Source organism: Triticum aestivum, chromosome 7D, assembly GCF_018294505.1.
Source record: "Triticum aestivum cultivar Chinese Spring chromosome 7D, IWGSC CS RefSeq v2.1, whole genome shotgun sequence".
NCBI classification, from domain to species: domain Eukaryota; kingdom Viridiplantae; phylum Streptophyta; class Magnoliopsida; order Poales; family Poaceae; genus Triticum; species Triticum aestivum.
Genome location: NC_057814.1, coordinates 590,200,530 through 590,227,680, shown reverse-complemented (window position 1 = coordinate 590,227,680; position 27,151 = coordinate 590,200,530). Strand labels below are relative to the sequence as shown.

Sequence of the window (27,151 nt, the reverse complement as noted above, 5' to 3'; positions counted from 1 at the left end):
GTTTCACAAGAAGACCAGACACATCAAGCGTCGCTTCAACTCCATTCGTGAAAATGTTCAAAATGGAGACATAGATATTTGTAAAGTGCATACGGATTTGAATGTCGCAGATCCGTTGACTAAACCTCTTCCACGGGCGAAACATGATCAACACCAGAACTCTATGGGTGTACGATTCATCACAATGTAACTAGATTATTGACTCTAGTGCAAGTGGGAGACTGTTGGAAATATGCCCTAGAGGCAATAATAAAATGGTTATTATTATATTTCCTTGTTCATGATAATTGTCTATTGTTCATGCTATAATTGTGTTATCCGGAAATCGTAATACATGTGTGAATACATAGACCACAACATGTCCCTAGTGAGCCTCTAGTTGACTAGCTCGTTGATCAATAGATGGTTACGGTTTCCTGACCATGGACATTGGATGTCATTGATAACGGGATCACATCATTAGGAGAATGATGTGATGGACAAGACCCAATCCTAAGCATAGCACTAGATCGTGTAGTTCGTTTGCTAAAGCTTTTCTAATGTCTAGTATCATTTCCTTAGACCATGAGATCGTGCAACTCCCGGATGCCATAGGAATGCTTTGGGTGTACCAAACATCACAACGTAACTGGGTGACTATAAAGGTGCACTACAGGTATCTCCGAAAGTGTCTGTTGGGTTGACACGGATCGAGACTGGGATTTGTCACTCCGTATGACGGAGAGGTATCTCTGGGCCCACTCGGTAATGCATCATCATAATGAGCTCGATGTGACCAAGTAGTTGGTCACGGGATCATGCATTACGGAACGAGTAAAGTGACTTGCCGGTAATGAGATTGAACGAGGTATTGGGATACCGACGATCGAATCTCGGGTAAGTAACGTACCGATTGACAAAGGGAATTGTATACGGGATTGCTTGAATCCTCGACATCGTGGTTCATCCGATGAGATCATCGTGGAACGTGTGGGAGCCAATGTAACACCCCGGTGTAATGATGCTACAGTAACCCCTGGGGTTAAGTTAATCATTTTGCTAAACAAGTGTTTGATCATCATTTTCTCCTCTCTCTTTTTAAATTCCAGTTGAATTCAATTTCAAATTATGAGTGAAATTCAAAATTGCTCAAACATGAAAACTAAAATGTTCATCATGTGCCAAATAATCCAAAACTAATATTGGTGGTGAACCAACATTTTTGCAAAGGGTTTGGGTGGCCTAAACTACTTAAAACAGTGACCTAAGCAATAAATTAAATGCCTTTTTAATTTATAAAATTGGCAAACTATTTCAAAAGTCTCACAATATTTTTGTGGCAGTGCACTTTAATTCTTTGAAATTGTTTTGGCCAGTGGCATAATTTTGCAAAGTCATTATTGGCTAAAAAGAAAATGCAAAAGCTGCTGAAAATAAAAAGAAAAACTAAAAGAAAAGGAAAAGGGTGAGAGAGAGAGAGCAACCCCCCCTCCCTGGACTACACCCACCTGGGCCGGCCCACTCCAGCTGGCCAGCCCACTCCCCCTCCCCGGTCGTCTCCTCCCCTCGCACTGTTCCATGACCCGAGTCGCTACAGACGCCGTCCCCGCCGGACCCGCCTCGCTGGCGACGCCTGGGCGAGGGGATAAGGCCTGCGCCTCCTCGCCTCCTCGATCCCCGCCTCCACTTGCACCACCCCACTCCCCCTGGTGTCCTCATCCATTTCTCCCCCTCTCCCTCTCCGCGGATTTGGAGAAGGGCCGACGACACCGTCGCCTAGTCCTCGCCATAGGCGCGGCCGCCGGCCACCCCGCGCCGTTTGCGCATGTCCAGTAGCGCCGTCGCCTTCACCTACGTCGCCTACGCCCTTGGATCAGAGCGGGGGAGCTCCACTATCGCCGCACACATCGTCTTCTTCCTCGACGGCCGCCGGCGATCCCCTTCCTCCCCGGCGAGCTCTGCTGCTCCTAAGCCACCAAGGGTCTTTCTTGACCGCTCGGTGAGCTCCACTCCGTCCTCTCCCCTCTCCTTCCTCGCCTCACCGCGCCCCTAGCCGTAGCTACCGTCCTGGCCGTAGCGCGCCTCCGCCGCCGTACTCGTCGCCGTGTCCACACTCTCCATCCAGCTCGGATGAGCACGTCATCGTGCTCAGCACGCTCCCAGCAGTCCAACGCCACTTCCCACGGTCCTTGCCGTGCCCTGCAGCGACGAGCGCGAGCACGCCCGAAAGCCACTGCCGCCAAGCTCGACGCCGGCGACGTTTCCGGCCTCCCCGGCGTAGTCTAGCAGCACCATTCGACGCGGCTCCCTCCTAGCTTTCGAACGCAAGTCGTGGCACGCGAAATGGTGAACCGTAGGCGATTTCCGACCGTTCGGACGCCGCGCACGAGCTCGCCGGAGCCACTCCGGCAGCTCCGCTGAGCTGGCGCCGTGTGGGCCACCCCCGAGCCACCACCTAGGTTACTGACCCGTGGGCCCCAGGGGCCCGGCCGGCCTGTTGACCGGTCAGCTCTGCTGACTGGACCGGCCCATGTAACTGACAGATGGGGCCCACACCCCCCCTAATTAACGAAGTTAATTAAGCTAATTTAATTAACCTAATTAGACACTGACAGGTGGGACCCACTGGTCAGTTTGACCAGTCAGTGGGTCTTTTGACTTGCTGATGTCATGCTGACACCCTGCTGACGTCATATTTTCCTTTTCTGTTATTTTAAATAAATTCAGAATATGGTTTAATCTTTGAAAATTCATAGAAAATAATCCGTAACTCGGATGAAAATGTTTTCTATATGAAAGTTGCTCAGAAAAATCCAACGAATCCGAATACGTGGTCCATTCATCAGTCGGATGCCTCTAGCTATCTGAACATGGAACATTCCCCCTCCGGTCATCTGTCTGACACAGGTCCGGAACCGGGAAAATATTCTCGGTTGAATTTCCCCTTCACCTATATCGTGTAGCCTTACGTTAGGTCACACCCGGCACCGCATATCGTCATGTCATGCTTAGCGTTGCATCTGTTTGCTTATATTTACTGTTTCTTCCCCCTATTCTCTCCGATAGACCCCGAGGCCGATGATGCCCCGGTGATCGACTACGTCGACGGCGACCCCTCCTTGCCAGAGCAACCAGGCAAGCCCCCCTTGATCATCCCGATATCGCCCATTCCATTCTCTCATGCTTGCATTAGATTTTGCTACTGTTATTGTTTGCTCCTATTCTGATGCATAGCCTGCTTTTGTAACCTGCTCATTGTACCTTACCTGCTTATCCTAAACTGCTTAGTATAGGTTGGTTAGTGATCCATCAGTGACCCCACCTTGACCTTGTTGCCCCTGCTTCATCATCGAAGACCCGATCAACGGGATCGAAGACCAGGCCCCGGCATCGCACATCACTTTCCCCTTAGTTGCTCGACACTGCTGGGTTACTATCGAGTGCCGAGGGTGAGACCTCTACATCACTTCTGATGTTAACCCTGTAGAGTAGCTATTCGGTCGTGGTCATCGAGGGTGATTCCGCCTTAACCACTTCCGATACGACTCTGTCGTGCAACCCCTCAAGTGTGAACCTCGGGGGTGATTCCTCTTACGTTCACCTTGATGATTACATCGAGTGGAATCCACCGGGGGTGATTCCTCGGGTTTTCCCCTTGATGTTTGGACACACGGATACTTGGACTTTACAACTGTTACTTGGAAAGGTGGGTCGACCCTGAGGGGTACCCGCGAGTGATGTGGAGACGGGTTGACCTGGAGGGTACCCGAGAGTTGAATACGAGGCGTGGCCGGGCATTCTTAGCCCTTGCCGCAAGTCCTCGAGACGGGGCGACGGGGTCACATCTTTCGTGAGTCTCTGCTCGTGACCGCACTAACAACACACTAACGGTTTGGATATTTGATCCGAGGGGCCTCTGGCCCGATCGCACTAACCATCACGTGGGCATAGTATGGGCGTTCTGCGTCGTATGCATCAGCCGAAGCTTAATAGACGTCAAGCGACTGAGCGGCGCGCGCCGGGTTGGACTGGTAAGCTCCTACCTTTTTAAGGAGGTAGCTAGGTCTGCTCACCGGCCGCCCACGCAACGTGCAGGAGTTCCCGGGGCGATGGCCCATGACCCCTAGGGGTATAGGTTTAGTCCGGTGTGCTTGACCTCTCTATTAAGCCTAGGTCGGGTTGCGGCGTATTGTTTGGCCGAGGCCGGGCATGACCCAGGAAAGTGTGTCCGGCCAGAGTTAATCGAGCGTGGTGGGTAAGTTGGTGCACCCCTGCAGGGAAGAAAACATCTATCGATAGCCTGTCCTACGGTAACGGACACTTGGGGTTGTATCCCGATCGATACAACTAGAACTGGATACTTGTGATGAGTAATGGATTGTGATGATAACTGGATAGTATGGCTCTGGGATTGCTTTCTCGCAGGGAGTCGAGAAAGGATCTCTGGCCGAGGTTGATAACACTACTACTACTTTAGTTATGCTACTCTACTCCCTCCTGTTGCTGCAAGATGGTGGTTTCCAGAAGATGCTAGTCTTCGATAGGACTAGGCCTTCTCTCTATTCTGGCATTTCTGCAGCCCAGTCCACATATACAACCTTCCTTTGATAATGTTGCATATGTAGTGTAGATCCTTGCTTGCGAGTACTTTGGATGAGTACTCACGGTTGCTTTGCTCCCCCTTTGCCCCTTTCTCCTTCTTTCCGGTTGATGCAACCAGATGTCGGAGCCCAGGAGCCAGATGCCACCGCCGATGCCTACTACTACGTGGAGACCGACGACGACCAGGAGTAGTTAGGAGGCTCCCAGGCAGGAGGCCGTGCCTCTTCGATCGTGTTGCTTTTGTGCTAGTCTTCTTAAGGCATCCCTGTTCAACTTATGTCTGTACTCAGATATTGTTGCTTCCGCTGACTCTTGTGTATTCGAGCTTATGTATTCGAGCCCTCGAGGCCCCTGGCTTGTAATATAAAGCTTGTTTTTTTAATTTGTGTCTAGAGTTGTGTTGTGATATCTCCCCGTGAGTCCTTGATCTTGATCGTACACATTTGCGTGTATGATTAGTGTACGATTGAATCGAGGGCGTCACAGCCAACATGGGTATCCAGATCCCGCTGTTGGTTATTGGCTAGAGAGGTGTCTCGGTCATGTCTGCATGATTCCCGAACCCGTAGGGTCTACACACTTAAGGTTCGATGACGCTAGGGTTATAAGGAAGGTTTGTATGTGATTACCGAATGTTGTTCGGAGTCCCGGATGAGATCCCGGACGTCACGAGGAGTTCCGGATTGGTCCAGAGGTGAAGATTTATATATGGGAAGTCATCATACGGTCACCGGAAATATTCAGGGGTATACCGGTATTGTACCGGGACCACCGGAGGGGTTCCGGGGGTCCACCGGGAGGGTCCACCTGCCCCGGAGGGCCTTATGGGCTGTAGGTGGAAGGGAACCAGCCCCTAAGTGGGCTGGGCGCCATCCCCCCTAGGGCCCATGCGCCTAGGGTTGGGGGGAACCCTAAAGGGGGGCGCCCCCTTGCTTGGGGGGCAAGCCCCCTCCCCCTTGGCCGCCGCCCCCTCTAGATCTCATCTAGAGGGGCCGGACCCCTTCCCCCTTCTCCCTATAAATAGAGGGGTGGAGGGAGGGCTGCAGCACCACATCCAAGGCGCAGCCCCTCCCCTCCCCAACACCTCTCCCCTCCGCGTGAGCTTGGCGAAGCCCTGCCGGAGAACTGCCACTCCACCACCACGCCGTCGTGCTGCTGTTGGAGCCTGCTTCCTCAACCTCTCCCTCCTCCTTGCTGGATCAAGGCGCGGGAGACGTCACCGGGCTGCACGTGTGTTGAACACGGAGGCACCGTTGTTCGGTGCTTGGATCGGATTCTTCCGCGATCTGAATCGCTACGTGTACGACTCCTCCAACCGCGTTCTTGCAACGCTTCCGCATCGCGATCTTCAAAGGTATGAAGATGCACTCCCCTCTCGTTGCTAGTAAACACCATAGATTGATCTTGGTGATGCGTAGAATTTTTTTAATTTCTGCAACGATCCCCAACAGAGGGCAGCGGCCCTGCCCGCATCCTCCGTTCCCGCGAGCTTCAGCTTCAAGTCGTACCGACCTTCAAGATCCGCGCGAACCCGGGCCACCTGACGATCGACTTCCTCCTGGACCTTGGCCTCGCGAGCCCCGACGGCATCTTCCGCCTGAGCAACTTGACGCTCCGTCGTCTCCAGTTGTTCGAGCTCAATTGCTGTGCTCCACGGCTTCCAGAGCCAGCGCCTCCTCACGCCTCCAGACCTCCTCTTCTTCTGCGGGCGTCCCCCTCAGCGACGCAAGGGTGGCTCTGCGCGCCTCCACCTGGTGCTCGAGGGACGCACTCCAGGCCTGGAGCTCCCACGCGCGCTTCTCTGCAGCCTCGCGACGGCGGTCAGCCTCGCGAGCCTCCTCCAAGGCTCGGGAGCAAGCTTTGCGGGAAACCTTGAGGGATGCCTCGGCCTTCGCATTGTCAAGATCATGCTGGTAGCGGCCCAGGTTGACGGCCACCCTCAGCTTATGCCACTCATCCGCCAGGCGAAGGCCTGCAGCCTCAAGAGGCGAGTCGACACCCGCAAGTTCTTCGCCCAGCCGACTCATCGCGCCCATCGCCTCCTGGAAGAGCTCATGACGAACGACGCTCCGCCCGCGCTCAGGCTCCAGCGCACGCCCCACCTCGTCCTCCGCCACTGGGGCTGAGGGCGGGGCGAGCGGTGGCGCCCCCCCTCTCGGCAGGGGGCTGGGGAATGGTGCCGCTCCAGGCGCCGGCCCGACCTCATGAGGGGCCCCGGCCAGTCGGGGCCCGCCGCTTGAAGAAGAGCTGCAGGCCAAAGCCAACCAGCTGCCATCCATGACCAAAGGAGGGGCCCGGGGGATGCCCGCCAAGCTCCAAGCTGAACCGTGAAGGAAGGACCACGGGGCCGCAGACTCAAGGCACCAAGAAGGCGAGCGCACCCCCTCGGCCGGCCCTGCTCCGGGCGCGACGTGCAAGCTCGGGGTACTCAAGGCTGACGCGGGTGCCGAGGAAGGCGGGGATTGCTTCACGAGGGACCCAACGGCCCTGGCGGAAGGGGTCCTGAAGAGCTAGCGTCAGGAAGGAAAGCAGCAATCAAAAAATCGCAAGGTGCAGTACTTACTCGTCTACAGCGAAGTACTTTCGCCGCTTCAACAGCCCAAAGATGCTGTTGCCACTCGGGGATCCTTTCCTCTTGCGGAGCTCCTCGAAGTCCACACAAAGCCGACCGAAACGCTAGACGTGGCAGCCAGCGCGTGGCGAGGACGAAGAAGAGCTTGGAGGGACAACTTCAGGGGTGCCCGGCTGCGGTGAACAGTCGGGCGCCGTCTCACCACGACCTCCCGAGGCTTCCGGGGCTTTGAACTCGGGAACCGCATGCTGCGTCGCCTCAGTAACCGCCGCCCCAGGGGAGGGATCGCAAGCTCCCGAGGACGACGCCCCAGGATCACCACGCGGCATGTGCTCCTTAGCACTTGGGCCACCGGCCTCCGTCGGAGCTCGCCCTCCTGCACCGTCACTTGGGGTGAGCTCGGCACCGGCGGCGAGGAAGGGGACCACGTCGACGGGGTTCTCGCGGGGCTCCACTAGGCCGATCGGGCGCAGCCCCCACTCATCAAAGGAGGGCATGCTCTCGGCAAATTTGGCCTTGTTCTCGCAGCGGTACAGCAGACAGCTCTTCCTGGGCATGTCGTCCGGCAGAGGGGCACCCGTCAGGGCCGCAAGCACCGTTTGCCACGTCGTAAGAGGAAGTCCCTCCTCCTGAAACCTCATATGGTCCTGACTGCTGAGCAAGTTCCACATCGGGCGGGAATGGCGCTGAAGCGGAGCGACTCGGCGCTTGACGAACTCCTTCACCACCATAGGCACAGTCACGCCGCGGTCCTTCAGCCTCCTCAGCCTGAGCCAGACGGGAATGAGACGGGGGCTCGCGAGCCTCTGGTGGCCCCAACTGGAGTTGGGAACAGCAGGCCCTTGCGGAGCATGGAGCAGAGGGCTGAGCACACCGGCATCGACAAACACCCATCGTGTCCGAAACTCGCTCGTGGATGGAGGAAGCTCAAAGTCGATCCCCGCGCTCGCTGTCGTGGCCACGGCCTAGAAGCTCACGCACCTCGAGCTCTGCCGAGGGTCAGTCAGATGCAATGAGAAGAAATGGCGGAAGAGGGCCACCAAGGGGGCGATGCCCACCATGGCTTCACACACAAAGGCGAAGACAATGAGAAGAGTCACAGATTGAGGGTCAAGATGCAACATGTGGATCTGATAATGCTCGAGCACAGCGTTGAAGAAGGTGGAGAAGGGAGGAATCAGGCCAGCCCAGAGGGCATCTATGAAGATTGGGACCTCAGTGGCTGCCCGGGCAATGCGAGGGCGAGACGCGGGCCAAGCCACCGTCTCCCCCCACTCGTTGAAACTGGAAGCAAGCATGGGGTGCACCTTGTCCATGGCCTCGTCGTTGAGCACCAAGGATCGACCGACCGCAGGCTCGACGGCCGGAGGCGCACTCGGCGAGCACAGGGGCTTCTTCCCCTTGTCTGCTTGTTCCGGCGCCATGGCGATGGAGCGGGCAGGAGGCAGGTCAGATTGGAGAGGAGAAGCAGAGTTTTGAGGGAGCAGAGAGATTGGGGAAGCAAGGTGCGGGCGATGGAGGAATAACTGTGTAGGTTGCGGGGGCCGCGTAGCCAGGCGGATTCTAAGGCAGCGTGGGGAAGCGGAGACGCCCACGTCCAATCAACCGCCAAGCGTCGACCAAGGCCGCAGGCTATTGGGGCCCGCGGCGCACCGCACTTGCCCTTTGTCTTTGCCTCGAGGCCAAGCCTGAGCGCGCCTTGGGCCCGGGGGCTACTGTCGGCGTTCTGGGAACGGGGGTCCCTAGACTTGCCTGCCTGCGGCCCACGGCGTGGCTATGCTAGCAGGCCGTACGGACCATCTTCGTCGACAAGGCATTCGAGACCCTCGCGAGGGGCCAAGCCTCGCGAGGCGGACGACGCAAGACCTCCTCAGGAGCGGCCTCACCAGGCTGTCTCGCGAGGAGCGGAGATATCAAGGCGGGGCAAACCTCGCGAGGCTCTCGTGACGTGAGCCATGACGATCGACACCAGGCGGGCGCCAGCGCGCGCAGCGTCCTTGTTTCCTCTTTGGTGCCAAGGGGGCAAGCGCAGCGCGGAGTACCGAGGCATCAGGCAAAGGTTTCCATATCAGTGCAACAAGACCAAGACCAGCAGGCCAGCAGGACGGAGGTCACCATGGAGCCCAAGATGGCGTCACCACCAGAGCCTTTCGCAAGCGAAGAACGCTTTTGTCAGGATAGCTTGTACTAGCTGTCCCCTTTCAAATTGGCCGCCGTTGTTGGCTCCCTTCCCGCTCAATATTTGGGGGGAGGACCAGGGCCTATATAAGTAGGACTAGCCACCACAGTAGGGGGGCATCTGATAACTCATTCAGAGGCATCTCACCCACACAAGTTCGGCAAGCACAAGAACACCTCAACCTCAGGAGGCTGTTCTTCCCCTTGTACTGTTCATCATCAGCCCAAGAGGCAATCCACCACCACCACACTGGAGTAGGGTATTACACCACAACGGTGGCCCGAACCAGTATAAATCTCGTGTCTTTCTGTGTTGCGAGTTCGTCGAGTTCATCCGCGAGATCTTAGCGAGCTAGGGCGTGGATCGGTAGGAGGGAAAGAACTTCGCGCGCACCCCAGAGTTCGAACCTTAAGGGTTTTGCCGGAACCCGAGATCCGACAACGTGGCAAAGAGACCTACCGCCGCCAGCCTTGGCGGTAGGCTCCGACACCCTACCATCGAGGTCTCTGGCGGTAGGGTCCTGGAAGATAAGGTTTGGTGGGGTCCACTCACCACCCACCCACTCCACTCATGTTCTTCCCCGAGCTCTCACTCTCTCTCCCTCTTCTCCCCCACCCAAGCACCCACTAGATCCCCCTCCATTGCTTGAGATTTGGCCGGTGGATCGAGGCCATTTGCATCACCCAAGGTGCCTCCCCCATCCCCCCTTCATTTGGTTGGTTCAAATCATCTACTTTTGTTGGAATCAACAAGTTTTGCAACCCCCTAGTTCTTCCTCTAGTTTAGCATATATTGTGCATTTATGGGTCATTTATGGTGCATTTATGGTTGACCTAAGTAATATGTGTCACTCTTTGTTGTGGCAAGCTAGCTTAAGTGTTTGGGTTAGGGGTTTAGTTAGGTTAGGGTTAGGGTTAGAGTTAGGGTTAGTGCTATGATTAAGGTATAGTAGTTGTTAGATTCAAAATCTTATATTTTAGATAGTTCATCCTTATGAAATGACCGGTCCATGGATGACTCAATTTTGTTCCATTGTTTTTAGATGGATAAACTAGTGAATGTGCATTATTTGGACAAGGCGGCTTTCATGGATGGAAATGCCGACGAAGGGGAGGAGGCCATGGTTTTTGACACAAGCCCGAGCTATGATGATATTGTTGTGAAAGTGAGAAGCGTCCTCAATTGGATTAACCCAAGTGATGGTGTGAAGCTTGTTGGGCGATATGATGTGGGAGTGGGAGTAAAATCCCGATTAAAGAGTATGCCCATCACCTCTGAATTGCATTGGGATGTGTATAAGGAGAAAGCTGAGGGATCACAAGACAAGTCACTTGAGTTATTTGCCACAAGACAAGTAAAGGTTGAAGTTCCTCGGCCACTACTCGACTTGAACCGGAACGTGTCCTCCCCAATACATGATGCTGTCGTGGTGTATGACCACAATGAGGCTAGCCAACCACCAAGTAGCCAACCAAATGAAGAGGACATCAATGCTAGAGCCATAGTTCTTCTAGGTGATGATCATGTTGGAGATGAGGCCGTTGCTCATGTTGATGAACATGCAAATGTTCATGTTGATGAAGATACCATTACTCATGTTGATGGAGATGCTATTGCTCAAGATGATGTGTATGCGGAAGAAGAAGAGATTCATTACAATCCCATTGGTGACTTGGATGTCATTGTGCATCAACAAGACATGGACCGGAACCTCCCTTATAGCCATATGTGTAGGTATGAGTCGGATGATGAGGGTCCACCGGAAGAATTGGATGAGGATGGTTTCACGCCGCAAGAAAATCAAATTTACAAGAAGGTCAATAATGGCAAGGAAAGAGGACCCTCTTTGTTTCGTGATCTTAGTCTTGCCGACAAGGCCGTTGTTGATGGTGGCATGAGGTTGGGCTTGGTCGAACCATCACCTTGCCCGAGGATGGGTGATCCAAGGCCACCTGGTGAGGATGAGAATGCTCATTTGAAGAAAGGGATCAAGTTTGGTTGTTTGTAAGAGTTCAAGATATGGTTGAGTGACTATGCCATTCGGAACCATAGGCCGTTCGTTGTTGGTCATTCCAACAAAAAATTGCGCTACACCATCAAATGTGACAAAGAAGGTTGCCCATGGAAGGTCCGTGGAAGAAAGATCAAGGAAACCGGGCAATGGGAGTTGAAGAGTTGTGTGGCCACCCACAAGTGCATACCGCCGGAGAAAGCGGACCGAAGCAAGGGACACCGCCAACTCATGTCCGAGTATCTAGGCTATAAATTGTTGAATGAGATATCCCATGATCCAACCGCGAAGGTGAAGTTCCTCATGAGTTCAGTCTTTGAAAGATTCGGGTACCTGGTCAAGTATGGAAAGGCGTGGATGTCCAAGGCAAACGCTATAAGGATGTTGCATGGTGATTATGTCGCCGCGTACAACATTCTTCCGAGAATGTTGGGAGCCATTGCTCATCGGAACCCGGGCATGCGCCGTAGGGTCGAGTCAATCGAGGGAGTGTTTCATCGAGCTTTTTGGAGCTTTGGGCAATGCATTGATGCATTTAGGCATTGCCGGCCCGTGTTGTCAATTGATGGCACGTTCTTGACCGGAAAGTACAAGGGCATGTTGATGGTAGCAATGGCCCACTCGTCCAATGACAATGTCTTGCCGGTGGCATTTGCGTTGGTGCCTTCCGAGCACGATGATAATTGGGAGTGGTTTATGGATCATGTGAGGACGAAGGTGATTGGCCCCAAAAGAGAGGTGTGCATCATATCGGATCGCCATCATCGGATTCTCAAAGCAATAGAAGTTGACATTCCAGGCTATCCAAAGCTCCAACACCGTTGGTGCATGAGGCATTTCGTGGCAAACCTTTACCGTGCATGCAAGAGTAAGGAGTTTTGCAAAGATCTTACCCATGTTTGTGTGGCATTCAACACGGACACATTCCAAAGCCGCTATGATAAGCTATTCAAGGCGTTGGAGAAGAACAAAGGAGGGAGAGAATTCTTGACAAGGCATTTTCCATAGAAGCATAAGTGGTCACGTGCTTACGACGAAGGAGGTTTCCGATACGGAGACATGACAAGTAACATGGTGGAATGCTTCAACAATGTGCTCAAGGGTGTCCGTTCTTTGCTGGTCACTGCAATAGTGAAATATACCTTCTTCAAGCTCAACGAGTATTTTCTGAGGCATTCAGAAGAGACAGCCAAATGGATAGGTGAGAAAATGGAATTTCCCTTCAAAGTTGAGGATTGGTTGAAGCATCAAGCGCGCAAGTCTTGGCGTCAACAAATCATTAGTTTTAATGAAAAAGAACAAATCTACCAAGTCGATGAGCCAGGTGGCACAACAAGGGACGGCATGACGTACGGTGGAGTAGCATATGAGGTGCGCCTCAAGACCGGTGGTGTCAGTGCGAGAGACCTCACAAGTATCATTGGCCTTGCTCGCATGTGATGACCGCCGCAAGGTTCATAAACTTGAAAGTATCCGATGGTACCACCTTGCGGTTGCATGAGTTCACATTGGAACGAACGAGGATGACATGGGCTCCTAGGTTTCATTCCTTCCTAGATCAGTCACAGTGGCCTGAGTATGATGGGCCACACATCGTCCCCGACCCTGAACTCATGGTGCCTACAAAGGGAAGAAGAAGAAAGAAGTAGTTTAGGGGTGACATGGATGACCTAGCTGGATACACTGGAATGAAACAATTTGGTAGCGGCCATTTCATGGAGGCACCGGACATCAATAGTTGTGGTAAATGTGATGAGCCGGGACACAATGTTAGGAAATGCACCAAAAAGCCACGGACCGATGCCAACACTCCGGATCCCACTAGTCAAAGTGGTCCCGAAGAGGAGGTACCGGTGGCACACGAGGAGGTAGGAGTGGTAGTGGGCGAGGAGGCGGGAGTGGTGCGCGTGGAGGACAGACGAATCTTGGCGGTAGTGGACGAGGAGACAGTATTAGAGGGCTGTGACTTGACTTGTCTTCAAATGATTACGAAGAAAAACAGAGTAAACTCTGCTCTGCTTTGCACCCTACCGCCAGAGGATTCGGCGGTAGGCTATGACAGCCTACCGCCATGGGCATTAGCGGTAAGCATTTAAACCCCATAGCAACCTCCTGGAACGCAAACTCTCCCCTGTTTTGCGGTAGGGTTGGCCATCCTACCGCCAAGGCCTACGGTGGTAGGGTGTCCACCCAACTACCCTTTTCCTGTGACCCAAACAGCAACATTTCTGACGGTAGGGTAGGCCACTCTACCGCCAGTGGTCATGGTGGTAGGGTGACCACCCAACTGCCCTTCTCCTGTGACCAAAACGGCGATATATCTGACGGTAGGGTAGGCCACCCTACCGCCAGGGTTCATGGCGGTAGGGTTGGCCACCCTACCCCAGGGGTCACGGCGGTAAGGTGGCCACCCAACTTCCCTTGTTCTGTGACCAAATCGGCGATATTTTGGGCGGTAGGGTTGGCCACCCTACCGCCGGAGCCTATGGCGGTAGGGTGCTGATCCATGTCCCCCTTCCTTTATTTTGTAGCCCTTTGCCTTTCCATTTCTTACAAACTTCTATGAACTAAGCATCCACAAATGACATCCACAAATGATCGAGTAGCAAAGACATACATAACTGAGCACAGTTCATTACATCCACAAATGACACTAGTTCAACTGACTTAAAACATCTAGAGATTCGAATGACATGAGTTCAAACTACAAAGCTCAAGCTCGAGCATACACTTTCTACTTCGGAAAAAAGATCTAAAACACATAAGACGTTCAATTTGTGCGTCATGATCAGGATTAGGCTTCAGTTGATAATCCGACGATCCCGCCCAATTCTCCAACACACCTTTCGTTTCGCCGAACCAGGCCCATCGAGCACAGCGTTCCAGAATCTCTGACTTGCCTTGTCTGATTGCCCATCCAATGACCTGTCCGGGTTTTCTCAAGTCCAGATCGCGGAATTCTTCTATGTTCACAGAGAAAAAGATCTCCGTTGCCACAGAATGTCTGCAAGCATATTCCTTCTCATGCAGCTCATTAAGTATCTTCTGTTTTTTTCACAAGCCCTACGGAAAACTTTTCTCTCCTTAAGATCAGAAGGTTCCTCCATGAATGGATACTTGTTGAAATCCATCATGGCAGCAAACACCTCATCATTGCTCTTGAACCATGCTTCAAGCTCCCTCTTGATACCAAGTTCTCGCTCCGGCACAATCTTCTCAGACGCTACCGCCAGCCTCTTAGATGCAATGTCACAACACTTCTCATATACTTTCTTCATCTGCTCTGGGGTCATGTTTTCCATGCTACATGAAATGGAACAAACCATAACTCAAATCAAATGATACAATACAAACACAAAGCATAACTTATTTATAATGACCTAGGTTACATAATGTTCTCACTGGTTCAAATGACATAGGTTACATAAATGATAAGGGTACATGCCATTACAGTCCAAATGACACTACAACATCATTTGTTTCAACCCCCTCTACTACTCCATTAACAAGACATCTTTGTCCGGGCTGCCCGGGGTTGCAACAAATGACATCATTTCTTTCACGGACCCAAGCCCAACGAGTTGCCCGACTAAGTATCGCCGATGATGGTTGCCTAACTAGCCAATCAATGATCTGGCCAGGGTTGTTAAAGTCCATCTCATTCACTTCATCCCTTGTTCCACAAAATGCAATTTGCCTTGCAAGAGCGCGTCTATAATTTTTCTCTTCATTCTTGAGGTTGCTTATATTTTTCTCTTTAACTTGGTATAACTTAACTCTGGCATCGTCGCACTTCGTCACATAATATTTTGAAAAATCTCTACAAGCCGCATCCAATGCATCAACGGCTTTGACCCACAAGTCCATCTTTTCCTCAATGACTGCACGTTCACGCTTCGCCGCCACCTCCGCGGAAGTCTCAACAAAGATGATCGATCCCATCCTGCAAGTCACGGGATTACTATAACGGTCATCCAAGGCAAAAATCCTAACCGCCTCTTGACAAAAACTATAACCCTAGGAGTAGATCGAGCTATAATTCGAGAGGTAACTACTCTAACAAAACCCTAGTTAAACTATAACCATAACCATAACCTTAACCCTAACCATGTCATTATACCTAACCTAACAAAACCCTAAATGATATTTCTTACTACCCAAACAATGCTAGTGACACAATACATTGTCAAAGCACAAACATTACCCTAAATGCATCATATACATTGATTTCACCACAACAAAACCATGAACTAGTGATTCCAACAAAATGAGCAAAATGCATGAATTGAACCAACCAAATGAAAGGGGAATGGGGGAGGTACCTTGGGTGATGCAAATGGCCTCGATCCACTGGCCAAATCTCAAGCAATGGAGGGGGATCTAGTGGGTGATTTGGTGGGGGAGAAGAGGGGGAGAGAGCTTGAGCTCGAAAGAAGAGTGGGGTGAATGAGTGGGTGGGGGAGCAGCACAGCCCCCTCCCTCACAACCTTATCCAGGAACCTACCGCCAGACAGCCCGGCGGTAGGTTGCAAGAGCCTACCGCCATAGCCAGCGGCGGTAGGTCCCTTTGCCACGTGTACACGGCCGTTAACAGCCAGACGGCGTCAGGGAACCTACCGCCACGAGGGGCGGCAGTAGCCTGTACATCTCTACCGCCAGGTCCTCCGGCGGTAACAAAAGGGTCAAATCTCGAAAATTTTCCATACCAGAGTCAAGATCTCGATTTTATACGCCAAAAGGGTCAAAACATGAAATTTTGCCGCCGGAGGCGGAGGAGCCATACATGAGAAATCATACGCAAAAATCCTACCCATGCGGCTTGGCACCAGCAGGTTCCGTGCTTGCTTTCCCCTTCTCACTGGCACTGCTTTCTCTCCGAACCGGTCGCCACTCTAGTGCTCTCTGTTCACGCTCGCACTCTCTCTCTAGCGGACTGGGGCGGATCCTATAGGGGCCGAGCTGGGCCGTGGCCCGCCCAGGAATTTTACCTGTGCATATCTTCCTAGCCCAGCGCTACAGCCCCCAGCCCACATGGCGCATCCCCGACCCCTCAAAAAAACCTCAGCCTCACGAAGGCAGCGCATTCATTCTCTCTCTCTCAAAAAAAAAAAAAAAAACGACGGCAGCGCATGGCACCTCCCCGTCTTGAAGCATCTAGCCGCAGGACTGTAGCGCATTCTAACCGAGGGGAGCGCCGGCGACGGGAGCGAGCCGTCCGCCGTCTCGTGGAGCGGCTGCGGCCAACTCTGCCCACGGTTTCACTGATGGAGCTGATTCAGTTAGTTCCACAGCTGGTTAGTTGGCAGATTGTCGACTTCAGTGGATAGCCATCCAGACAAGAAGAAGCTTCTCTCCGTGCAAGGCTTCGACTTCTTCCGGTATGCAGAAATCCTAGGTATAGTGTCACCGTTTTCCAATGCCAGGAATTCTTCACATTGCTAATCCTCAGAAACTTATTTGGTGTATAGGCTGATGATTTTGCAGTTGTCAGAAACTTATGGTGCGAAACGGACAATTGATTGCCAAATGGAACAGTTGTAGGATAACTATTGAAATGCACAATGTTGATTCCTAATGATGTTGTATATATCAGTATTAACTGTACAGTTTTTTTTTGCTGGGAACTGCAAGTACACTTCATGATTGCGCCTCTCTGGCCGGCCGACCCAAACGGATGGTATTCTCCTCGTGGTGATGATTACGTGGACATGGCATCTTACCATGGCAAGATCTTCACCGTCACGCACTCAGGGAAGCTCTTCTCCCATGACCTCGTCCACCATGGCTGCGAGCATGTGATGAAGATGAGCCCATCCATTCAACCCGTGAACAACACCGTCTGCCACCTGGTTGTGTCAGTGTCAGCTGATAAGGAAAAGCTACTGATGGTACGGTGGAGCAGAAAGGCCATGTGTGTCATGGTTGATGATCAACGGAGGGCAATGAATCTGCAGGTATTCGAGGCGGGCTTGGCCGAGGGCCAGTGGTTGGAGGTGAAGGACCTGGGAGGCCAAGTTCTGTTCCTCAGCAGGAGTTGCTGCAGGGCATTTGGATCGCCGGAGCAATGCTACCCGAGATTCCCACAAGGGAACCGTGTGTACATCTTGGGCGTCGACTGGCACCTGAAGAGGACCGTCGCCGGTGCCAGCCCGTGTAAGTGCCATGACTGTCAGCACGTCGGTGTTCCCAGCTACTGCGTGTATGACATGACCACCCATACTGTGAAGCGCCAAGTCGGAGTGGCTCTTTCCATGTGGGTGATTCAAATCCAGAGAGATAAATCGTACTAGTATTATGGGAAACTAGCAATGATCTACCGAGGGGCCTTGGGTATTACGGTGCAGGGCAATTATACGAGCTCATACATTAGTGGTCCATTGCAAATATTTCTCCAGCTACGCTATATATTTTCAAAGCAGATGACCAGTTCTAAATCGCCAGAAGGGTCATTTTGAAATTGTTTGTCATGATACATTAATGCAGTACCACTGATAGAAAAAAGCCCTTTAGTCCCGGTTCGCAACAGCCTTTAGTCCCGGCTGTGCAACCGGGACTAAATATGCGCGACTAAAGACCCCCCCTTTAGTCGCGCCTCTTACGGACCGCGACTAAAGGCTTTAGTCCCGGTTCTTGTGGCTGACCGGGACTAAAGGCCCGTCCACGTGGACGCCCGTGGTCCGTCGGGGCGGAGGACCTTTAGTCCCGGTTCTCGTGGCCACCCGGGACTAAAGGGCTCCTCCGCAGGTTTAGGGTTTTAGCCCCCCTAAACCTGGTTTCTTTTTAGTTTGGAGTGTTTTATTTCTTTTATATTATATTTTGTGTTTTATTTTAATTTTGATAAAGTTTCAGTACACATATTCTACGCTACTATATACATGCATATGAAATTTCAAACAAGAAGAATTCAAGAGGAATATATAATATATATTCAATCTCGGGTGACCATATACAACTTCGAACAAGTTTCCATACACAATTAGGATGGATGACCATATACAACTTCGTACAAGTTTCAATCTCGGGTATGCATATAAATTTCTTCGTCCTCGGTATAGTGTTCTCCTTTAGGATTGATGACTTCCCTCATGAAAAATCCTGCTAATTCTTCTTGAATTGGTCGGAAGCGAGCTTCTGGACTAAGCCTCCTCCGCAAGTTATCCGTCGCGTTCGGCACGCTATCCAATGCCTTCCGCTCAGAGGTGTGTCTCCGGATGTTCTCACAAACATAGTATCCACATAGATTGGTCCCCGGTGGCTGCTTATCCACATTAACTAACCTTCTGAAATCTAGCTCATGTTTGAATTCACCGACAATTTCTTCTGAGAACCGTCTCCAAACCCTACAGGGCAAAGAAAATTAAATGAACAAGGGAGTTATTAGTTACTTGATATTAGGAAATGAACGAAAGAGACCGATCGATATAGAGCTCAAATGATTGAAAATAATTACTTTTGCAGCATTTTTCTCATGTCGGCCCAACGCTTTGGATCCGAATCCATAGAGTCCATGATTAGAACTCTGGAGGTGTGAAGTTCAATATTTAGCAGAATCCAGTGGAACCTGCGGACACGTTACATGCACAGTCATGCATAACTCATCGATTAGACATACCATGCATGGAGTAAACAAAAGAGAATGGGCACAAGAGAGAAACACTCACCCAAAATGGTAAGGAAATAGAATATGACTTTTGAGTTGATGCTTTCTAAGAAACTTGTACAAGTCTTTCTCCACGTCTTCGGGGTGATGTTGTAACACATGTCCATTAACGATATGTGGGTCAATGAACCCAACATCATGGATGTTTCTTATTTTGCATTCCCAAATCTTCAATCTGCATAATAGCGTACGCAACAATATAGTTAGGACAATATATATATATATATATATATATATATATATATATATATATATATATATATATATATATATAGTGCAGGCAATGAAGAACGAGATGAGGTAGAAATAAATCACTTACAGAACGTAGCAACTCAGCATAGATTTGTCGAGGTCGCGCAGATTGAACAACTGGAACAATTCACTCATATGAACTTCTACAGAGTACCGTTTGGTGTGATGCTCATCTGTAACATCCGCATAAATATATTCTTTGTCGGCCCATGTTATGAATTGCTTGTACCAACGTAGCAGATTTCGCATTTGTGGTGGTAGACTCTTTTCCCGCACAGGCTCGACGAGAGGCCCATTCCGCACATATTGTAATGCTATCTCACATACAGGCGCATCCTCAAGGCCTAAGAAGGCACGAAGAGTCAAACCCATCTCGGACGCTTGTTTCATGGCACTCGCTACAGTCAATCCAAGTGCTGCCGCAGCTGCTATGATCTCGGGGTCCTCTTCCGGACCGGCTTTCACTATGAGCGGGGGGATCGATTGTTTCTTCTGCATCCCGAGCTGGTCAACTTGTTTCCCGCTTTTTTTACTTTCTTCTTTCTCCTCCTTCAATATTTTTGCTTGCCTACGAAGTTCATGTCCATAGTCGTCAGGCATATTCAGCTCGGCTTGGGACGGTGTCGTCAAAAAATCCTTAGCCCACTTCTTTTGCTTCTCAGTGAATACTTGCTTGGGCTCAGGCTCTTTTTTCGCCTTCATATCCGCCTTCCATTTCTCATAATCAGCAGACGCGACCAATTTGGTTTCAGCTTCACTAAGTTCCCCAGGACTTGGGAGGAGAGGCTTCAGTGATGGCTCCGGTACCCTTGTGGTCTTAGGTACATAAGGGTCCGGGTTAATAGTCCAGGAGCGGGTTTCCTTGCTGTCCGCCTGCTTCTGCTTCTTCGCCGGAGGTGGATTGGGGGGCGTCGTACCCGCCGGAGGAGGATTGGGGGGCGTCGTACCCGCCGGAGGTTGTGGATCGGGGGACGGCGTCGAATGGCGTGAAGGAGGTGTAGGTGAACCACCACGACCACCACCACCGCCACCACCGCCATCACCACCACCACCATCGGAGGGGGGGTGGACTTGCTAGCCTTGGCGCCTCGCCTGGAAACACTATGTACTTCTTTTTCCATAGAATGAACTGGCGCTTGACATCTCCAAGTCTTCTCTCCCCTTCGGGTGTAGGTTTGTCAATCTCCAGGTCCTCAAACCCTTGGACTATGTCTTCCACCGTGACACGAGCATAGCCATATGCAATGGGGTTGTTGTGGTGGAGTGCTCCAGGTGTACAGGGTAAAGCACTGCTGCTAGCTACCTTCGTGGAAACGTTCCCCACGGGATAATGCAGATCACATTCTTTCATCTCCTTTACATCATCCATGGGGTAGTGAGCCTCCGGTGCACGAATCTCGATCATCGGTGCACTAGCAGCAGGCGGGGCATCCGTGGAAGCCACGCTGCTTCTCCGCTGCTGGCTTCCGCGATCCGCTTCATGATCTTCATGTGGCCCTACAGCCGATTTTTCTTTCACTAGTTCATGCACGGTCTGCTTCAACTCATGGAGTTCCGATGCAAACTTCGTCATAAGATCTGCATCCCGGTCCGTCTTTCTCTTACGGCTTCTGTAACAGTACGGGTCATTGTCCTCGGAAAACCCTACTTTCCACGGAACTTTGCCTTTGCCTCGTACACGTCCTCCGTGTTCATCATTCCCGAGGGCTGTTGTCAGTGCGTCTTTCTCTCGTTGAACTTGATCAAGCCCTCTTGAGCTTGGGTCATTGCGTCAATAAGGGCTTGGGTGGGAGCAAACTGTCTCTGCCGGTGAACACACACCCCTGTCTCCGGGTCTAGCGATCCCCCATGCCCGTACCACCAGCTTTTGGCCCTTGGGTCCCATCCCTCTGTACCTAGAGGGATTCCTCGCATCCTCAGGTCCTCCTCCATCTTCTGCCACCTAGGCTCCGAAAGGCGGTATCCTCCTGGCCCCATAATATGATGGAACTTTTTCTTACTCGCATTATCCTTATTTTTTTCGATATTTCCTTGAAATGCTCCGATTGCTTTTGCCTCACAAATTCTGGCCAATCATCTTTCAGTTTCTCATGTTGTCCATTGAAATCCGGAGTCTTGCCCTTGTTGACATAGTCACGGGTTAAATTTTTCTTGAAGTTCCGGAATGCTTCGCCCATCTTCTGAAGAGCGAACTCTTTAACTAGCCTCCTCTTCTGACGTCCACCCGGAACCTCGTTACCGAATTCATCGACTTTGTTGTATTCCGGAGGTAGAATGAAATGTTCCATAAGCTTTCTCCAGCAATCCTTTTTCGTTCTCTTGTCGACAAAACTGAAACCAAGACGTGCCTTCTTTGGCTCCTTCCATTCCTGGACGGTGATCGAGACGTTGTCTCTAACAACGACTCCGCATTGGTTGATAAACTTTGAGGTGTGCTGTAGGGGCTTGCCGGTTTCACTGACAAACTCAATGGCATATGTTTCTCCTGTTTTCATCGCCTTGGATTTGCCACGCTTTGTCGTACTCGATCCGGAGGGCTAAAAAAAGAAAGAGAGTCACGCGCGTTAATACATATGTATTCACATTTCAGTAAGTTTGTATCACGAGAGGCTCAATGTATATATATACCTCGCCGGAGGTGGTTGCTACTTGCAATTCGAGATCGTCGGTTGTTGACGGTTGACCTCCGTCGACAATGTCCGTTCCTTCACCTTCTTGATCATCGACAATCTCTGTTCCACCGTCAAGGTTCAGAAAAGAAGAGACTACATCCTCTTGTTGCTCATATTCCGAGCCCGGCACATAAGGAATCTCGTTGTTGATGATGTCCATTAAATAACGTTCAGCCTCCGGATCCCTAAGCGGCTCGGTTCTATCGTCCGCCATATGTCACTCCTGCATGTAGTAAAAATTCTTTAAGTATAAAGGAATTAAAAAATAAGATTAAGGGGACATAGAGGAGTAGGAATTAAAAAAATAAGATTCTTTAAGTAAAAATTCTTTTTTTCTTCTTCTTCCTTTCTTCTTCCTCTTTCTTCTTTCTTTCTTCTTCTTCCTTTCTTCTTCCTCTTTCTTCTTCTTCCTTTCTTCTTCTTCCTTTTTCCTTTCTTCTTCTTTCTTTCTTCTTCTTCCTTTCTTCTTCTTCCTTTCTTCTTTCTTTCTTCTTCTTCCTTTTCTTTTTTCTTTCTTTCTTCTTCTTCCTTTCTTCTTCCTTTCTTCTTCTTTTTTCTTCTTCCTTTTTCTTTCTTCTTTCTTTTGGTTTTCATTTTCTTCTTCTTCTTTCTTTCTTCTTCTTCCTTTCTTCTTCTTCCTTTCTTCTTTCTTTCTTCTTCTTCCTTTTTCTTTTTCTTTCTTTCTTCTTCTTCCTTTCTTCTTCTTTTTTCTTCTTCCTTTTTCTTTCTTCTTTCTTTTGGTTTTCATTTTTTTCTTCTTCCTTTTTCTTTCTTGTTTTTCTTCTTCCTTTTTCTTTCTTCTTTCTTTTTTTCTTCTTCCTTTTTTCTTCTTCCTTTGTTTTCTTCTTCCTTTGTTTTTCTTCTCCTTTTCTTTCTTGTTTTTTCTTCTTCTTTTTTCTTCTTTTTTTCTTCTTCCTTTTTTCTTTTTCTTCTTCTTTCTTTTTTTTTTTCTTCCTGTTTTTTCTTCTTTTTTCTTCTTCCTTTGTTTTCTACTTCCTTTTTTTCTTCCTCCTTTGTTTTCTTCTTTCTTTTTTCTTCTTCCTTTTTCTTCTTTCTTTCTTCTTTTTTTTTCTTCTTTCCTTTTTTTCTTCTTTCTTTTTTCTTCTTCCTTTGTTTTTTCTTCGGTTGTTTTCTTGTGTTTTCTTTTGTTTTCTATTTTCTTTCTTTTCCTTTTTCTTTTTTCTTGTGTTTCCTTTTTTTTTGTTTTTTCTTCTGTTGTTTTTTGTTTCTTTGTTTTTTCTTCTCCTTTGTTTTTCTTCTGTTTTTTTGTTTTCTTTTGTTTTTCTTCTGTTTGTTTTTCTTGTGTTTTCCTTTTTTCTTCTTCTTTTTTTCTTCTTACTTTGTTTTCTTCTGTTGTTTCTTCCTTTTTCTTTTGTTTTCTTTTTTTCTTCCTTTTTCCTTTTTTCTTCCTTTTTCTTGTTTTTCTTCTGTTTTCTTTTGTTTTCTTCTTCCTTTTTCCTTTTTCTTTCTTCTTCTTCCTTTTTCTTCTTCCTTCTTCTTCTTCTGCCGGCGCGCGGAGGACGGCAGGCAGGGCCAGTGGGCGGCGGGCGGCGGGCAAGGGCAGGGCACGGGCGGAGGCGGCGCTCACTGGGGACGGAAGCGGCGGCGCGCAGGGCTTCGGCGTCGGCGTCGGCGTCGGGGCAGGGCTTCGGCGTCGATCGGCGTCGGGGCAGCGCTTCGGCGTCGAGAGAGAGGAGAATGGGAAATGGCGAAACTGCTAAGTGCAGTATTTATAGACGCACCTTTAGTCGCGGTTGGGGAGGAGGACCGCGACTAAAGGTACCCTTTAGTCGCGGCTGGCCACACCAACCGCGACTAAAGGGTACCCTTTAGTCGCGGTCCGCCTCCCCAACCGGGACTAAAGGGTTTTGGCACCGCTTTCGTTCCCGCGCAGAAAGACCCTTTAGTCGCGGTTGGGGACAACAACCGCGACTAAAGGATACCCTTTAGTCGCGGTCCGCCTCCCCAACCGGGACTAAAGGTCTGTGCTGGAACTGGCGCGGTGCGGTGGGATGTTTAGTCCCACCTCGCTAGCCGAGAGGCTTCGACAGTGGTTTATAAGCGCGGCTGCGCTCACCACTTCGAGCTCCTCTCAAATGCAGTCTTACGAGCCTATTCTGTCACTATGTGCCTGTGGGCCTACTGGGCCTTCTGCGGGCCTGAATCCTGGCCCATTAATGGGTTTCTAGTCGTATTCAGGCCGTGGTGGCCCAGTAGGTGTCATATTTTTTATTTTTTCCCTGTTTTTTGTTTTCTTTTTTGCTTTATTTATTTTGTTTCTAATTACTTATTTATTTTACTTTATGATAATTATTTTTGCTATTAAAGTTTCTAATTACTTATTTATTTATGTTATTAAAATTTATTTTATTTTGTTTGTACTTATATATTTTATTAAAGTTTATATTATTTTGTTTTTCTTCTATTTATTTTATTCTTGTTTTTCTTCTGTTTTTTTCTTCCTTTTTTCTTCTGTTTTTTTCTTCCGTTTGTTTCTTCCTTTTTCTTGTTTTTCTTCCTTTTTTCCTTTTTCCTTTTTTCTTCTGTTTTTTCTTCTGTTTTTTTCTTATGTTTTTCTTCTGTTTGTTTTTTCTTCTGTTTTTGTTTTTTCTTCTGTTTTTGTTTTTTCTTCTATTTTTCCTTCTTTCTTCTTCTTCCTTTTGCCTTTTAAAATCAGAAAAATGAAACTAATTCATTTTAAAATCTTAAAAATACAATTATATATCAAAAAAAATCAGAAATATAAAACTAATTCATTTTAAAATCCTTTGAAGGTTTGACAAAAGGTTTGATACATCATTCAGTTCATCGACCAAATACAAAGTTTGGTACAATAAATTATTACACATCAATTCTTCCCTTGTGTCCCTGCTTGCTTACGATTGTGCCGTATCCATGGAGCATCCTCATCATTTAACTTAATGCTTGGGTCAGTGTTCACTTTGAAGGGCGGAATTTCACCAAACATATTATAATCTTCTGACATGTCTGTCTTGTCCTCCACTCCCACGATGTTTCTTTTCCCTGAAAGAACAATGTGGCGCTTTGGATCATCGCATGATGTACTGATCGTTTTCTTATCTTTCCGTTTCCTCGGTTTGCTACTCATGTCCTTCAAATAAAAAACCTGAGCGACATCTTTGGCAAGGACGAATGGTTCGTCAAGGTAACCAAGATTGTTGAAATCCACCATTGTCATTCCGTATTGCTCGTCCACCTTTACCCCACCTCCTGTTAGCTTGAACCATTTGCACCGGAACAAAGGGACCTTAAAGGAGGGTCCATAGTCAAGTTCCCATATCTCCTCTATGTAACCATAATATGTGACCTTTTGCCCATTCTCGGTTGCTGCATCAAAGCGGACACCACTGTTTTGGTTGGTGCTCTTTTTATCTTGGGCGATGGTGTAAAATGTATTCCCATTTATCTCGTACCCTTGGAAAGTCGTTATAGTCGAAGATGGTTTCTTGGCCAACATGTACAGCTGATCTCCAACATCATTGTCATTCATTAAATGTTTTCGCAACCAACTGCCGAAAGTCTCCATGTGGGCCTTTCTAATCCAGGATTCAGGCTTCCCCGGGTTGTCCGAGCGTAAAATATTCTTGTGTTGCTCGAAGTACGGAGCCACCAAGCTGGAATTTTGCAGAACTGTGTGGTGTGCTTCAGTCATAGAATGACCGTCCATACATATCGTGGATTCCCTTCCGATCTTGCCTTTTCCACTTAGTCTCCCCTCGTGCCGCGATTGAGGAATACCAATCGGCTTAAGGTCAGGAACATAGTCAATACAGAACTCAATTACCTCCTCATTTCCATAGCCCTTGACGATGCTTCCTTCTGGCCTAGCACGGTTACGAACATATTTCTTTAATACTCCCATGAACCTCTCAAAGGGGAACATATTGTGTAGAAATACAGGACCGAGAATGGAAATCTCTTCGACTAGGTGGACCAGGAGGTGCGTCATAATATCGAAGAAGGATGGTGGGAACACCAACTCGAAACTGACAAGGCATTGGACCACATCGTTCTGTAACCGTGGTAGATCTTCTGGATTGATTACCTTCTGAGAGATTGCATTGAGGAATGCACATAGCTTCACAATGGCTACTCGAACATTTTCCGGTAGGAGCTGTTGGGGAACGTAGCAGAAATTCAAAATTTTCTACGCATCACCAAGATCAATCTATGGAGTTTACTAGCAAAGAGAGGGAAGGAGTGCGTCTACATACCCTTGTAGATCGCGAGCGGAAGCGTTCAAGAAAACGGGGTTGATGGAGTCGTACTCGTCGTGATCCAAATCACCGATGATCCTAGCGCCGAACGGACGGCACCTCCGCGTTCAACACACGTACGGAGCAGCGACGTCTCCTCCTTCTTGATCCAGCAAGGGGGGAGGAGAGGTTGATGGAGATCCAGCAGCACGACGGCGTGGTGGTGGAAGTAGCGGGATCCCGGCAGGGCTTCGCCAAGCGCAAGCGGGGAGGAAGAGGTGTCACGGGAGGGAGAGGGAGGCGCCAGGGCTTAGGTCTTGCTGCCCTCCCTCCCCCCCACTATATATAGGGCCAAGGGAGAGGGGGGGGGGGGCGCAGCCTTGGCCCTTCCTCCAAGGAAGGGTGCGGCCAGGGAGGAGTCCTTCCTCCCCAAGGCACCTCGGAGGTGCCTTCCCCTTTTAGGACTCTCCCTTTTTTTCTTATCTCTTGGCGCATGGGCCTCTTGGGGCCGGTGCCCTTGGCCCATATAGGCCAAGGCGCACCCCCTACAGCCCATGTGGCCCCCCGGGGCTGGTGGACCCCCTTGGTGGACCCCCGGACCCCTTTCGGCACTCCCGGTACAATACCGATAAAGCGCGAAACTTTTGCGGCGACCAAAATAAGACTTCCCATTTATAAATCTTTACCTCCGGACCATTCCGGAACTCCTCGTGACGTCCGGGATCTCATCCGGGACTCCGAGCAACTTTCGGGTTACCGCATACTAATATCTCTATAACCCTAGCGTCACCGAACCTTAAGTGTGTAGACCCTACGGGTTCGGGAGACAGGCAGACATGACCGAGACGACTCTCCGGTCAATAACCAACAGCGGGATCTGGATACCCATGTTGGCTCCCACATGCTCCTCGATGATCTCATCGGATGAACCACGATGTCGAGGATTCAATCAATCCCGTATACAATTCCCTTTGTCTATCGGTATGGTACTTGCCCGAGATTCGATC

At 49.8% G+C, this 27,151-nt stretch overlaps 1 protein-coding gene across 1 annotated transcript; it reads left to right on the top strand.

The window, feature by feature from the left end:
* The first annotated feature begins 12,402 nt into the window (after window positions 1-12,402).
* Window positions 12,403-17,633, top strand: LOC123171356 (uncharacterized). Its single transcript, XM_044588889.1, has 3 exons — window positions 12,403-12,544; window positions 16,664-16,738; window positions 16,975-17,633. The coding sequence occupies exons 1-3, from the start codon at window positions 12,403-12,405 to the stop codon at window positions 17,631-17,633; spliced, it is 876 nt and encodes a 291-aa protein (XP_044444824.1).
* The last annotated feature ends 9,518 nt before the right edge of the window (window positions 17,634-27,151 follow it).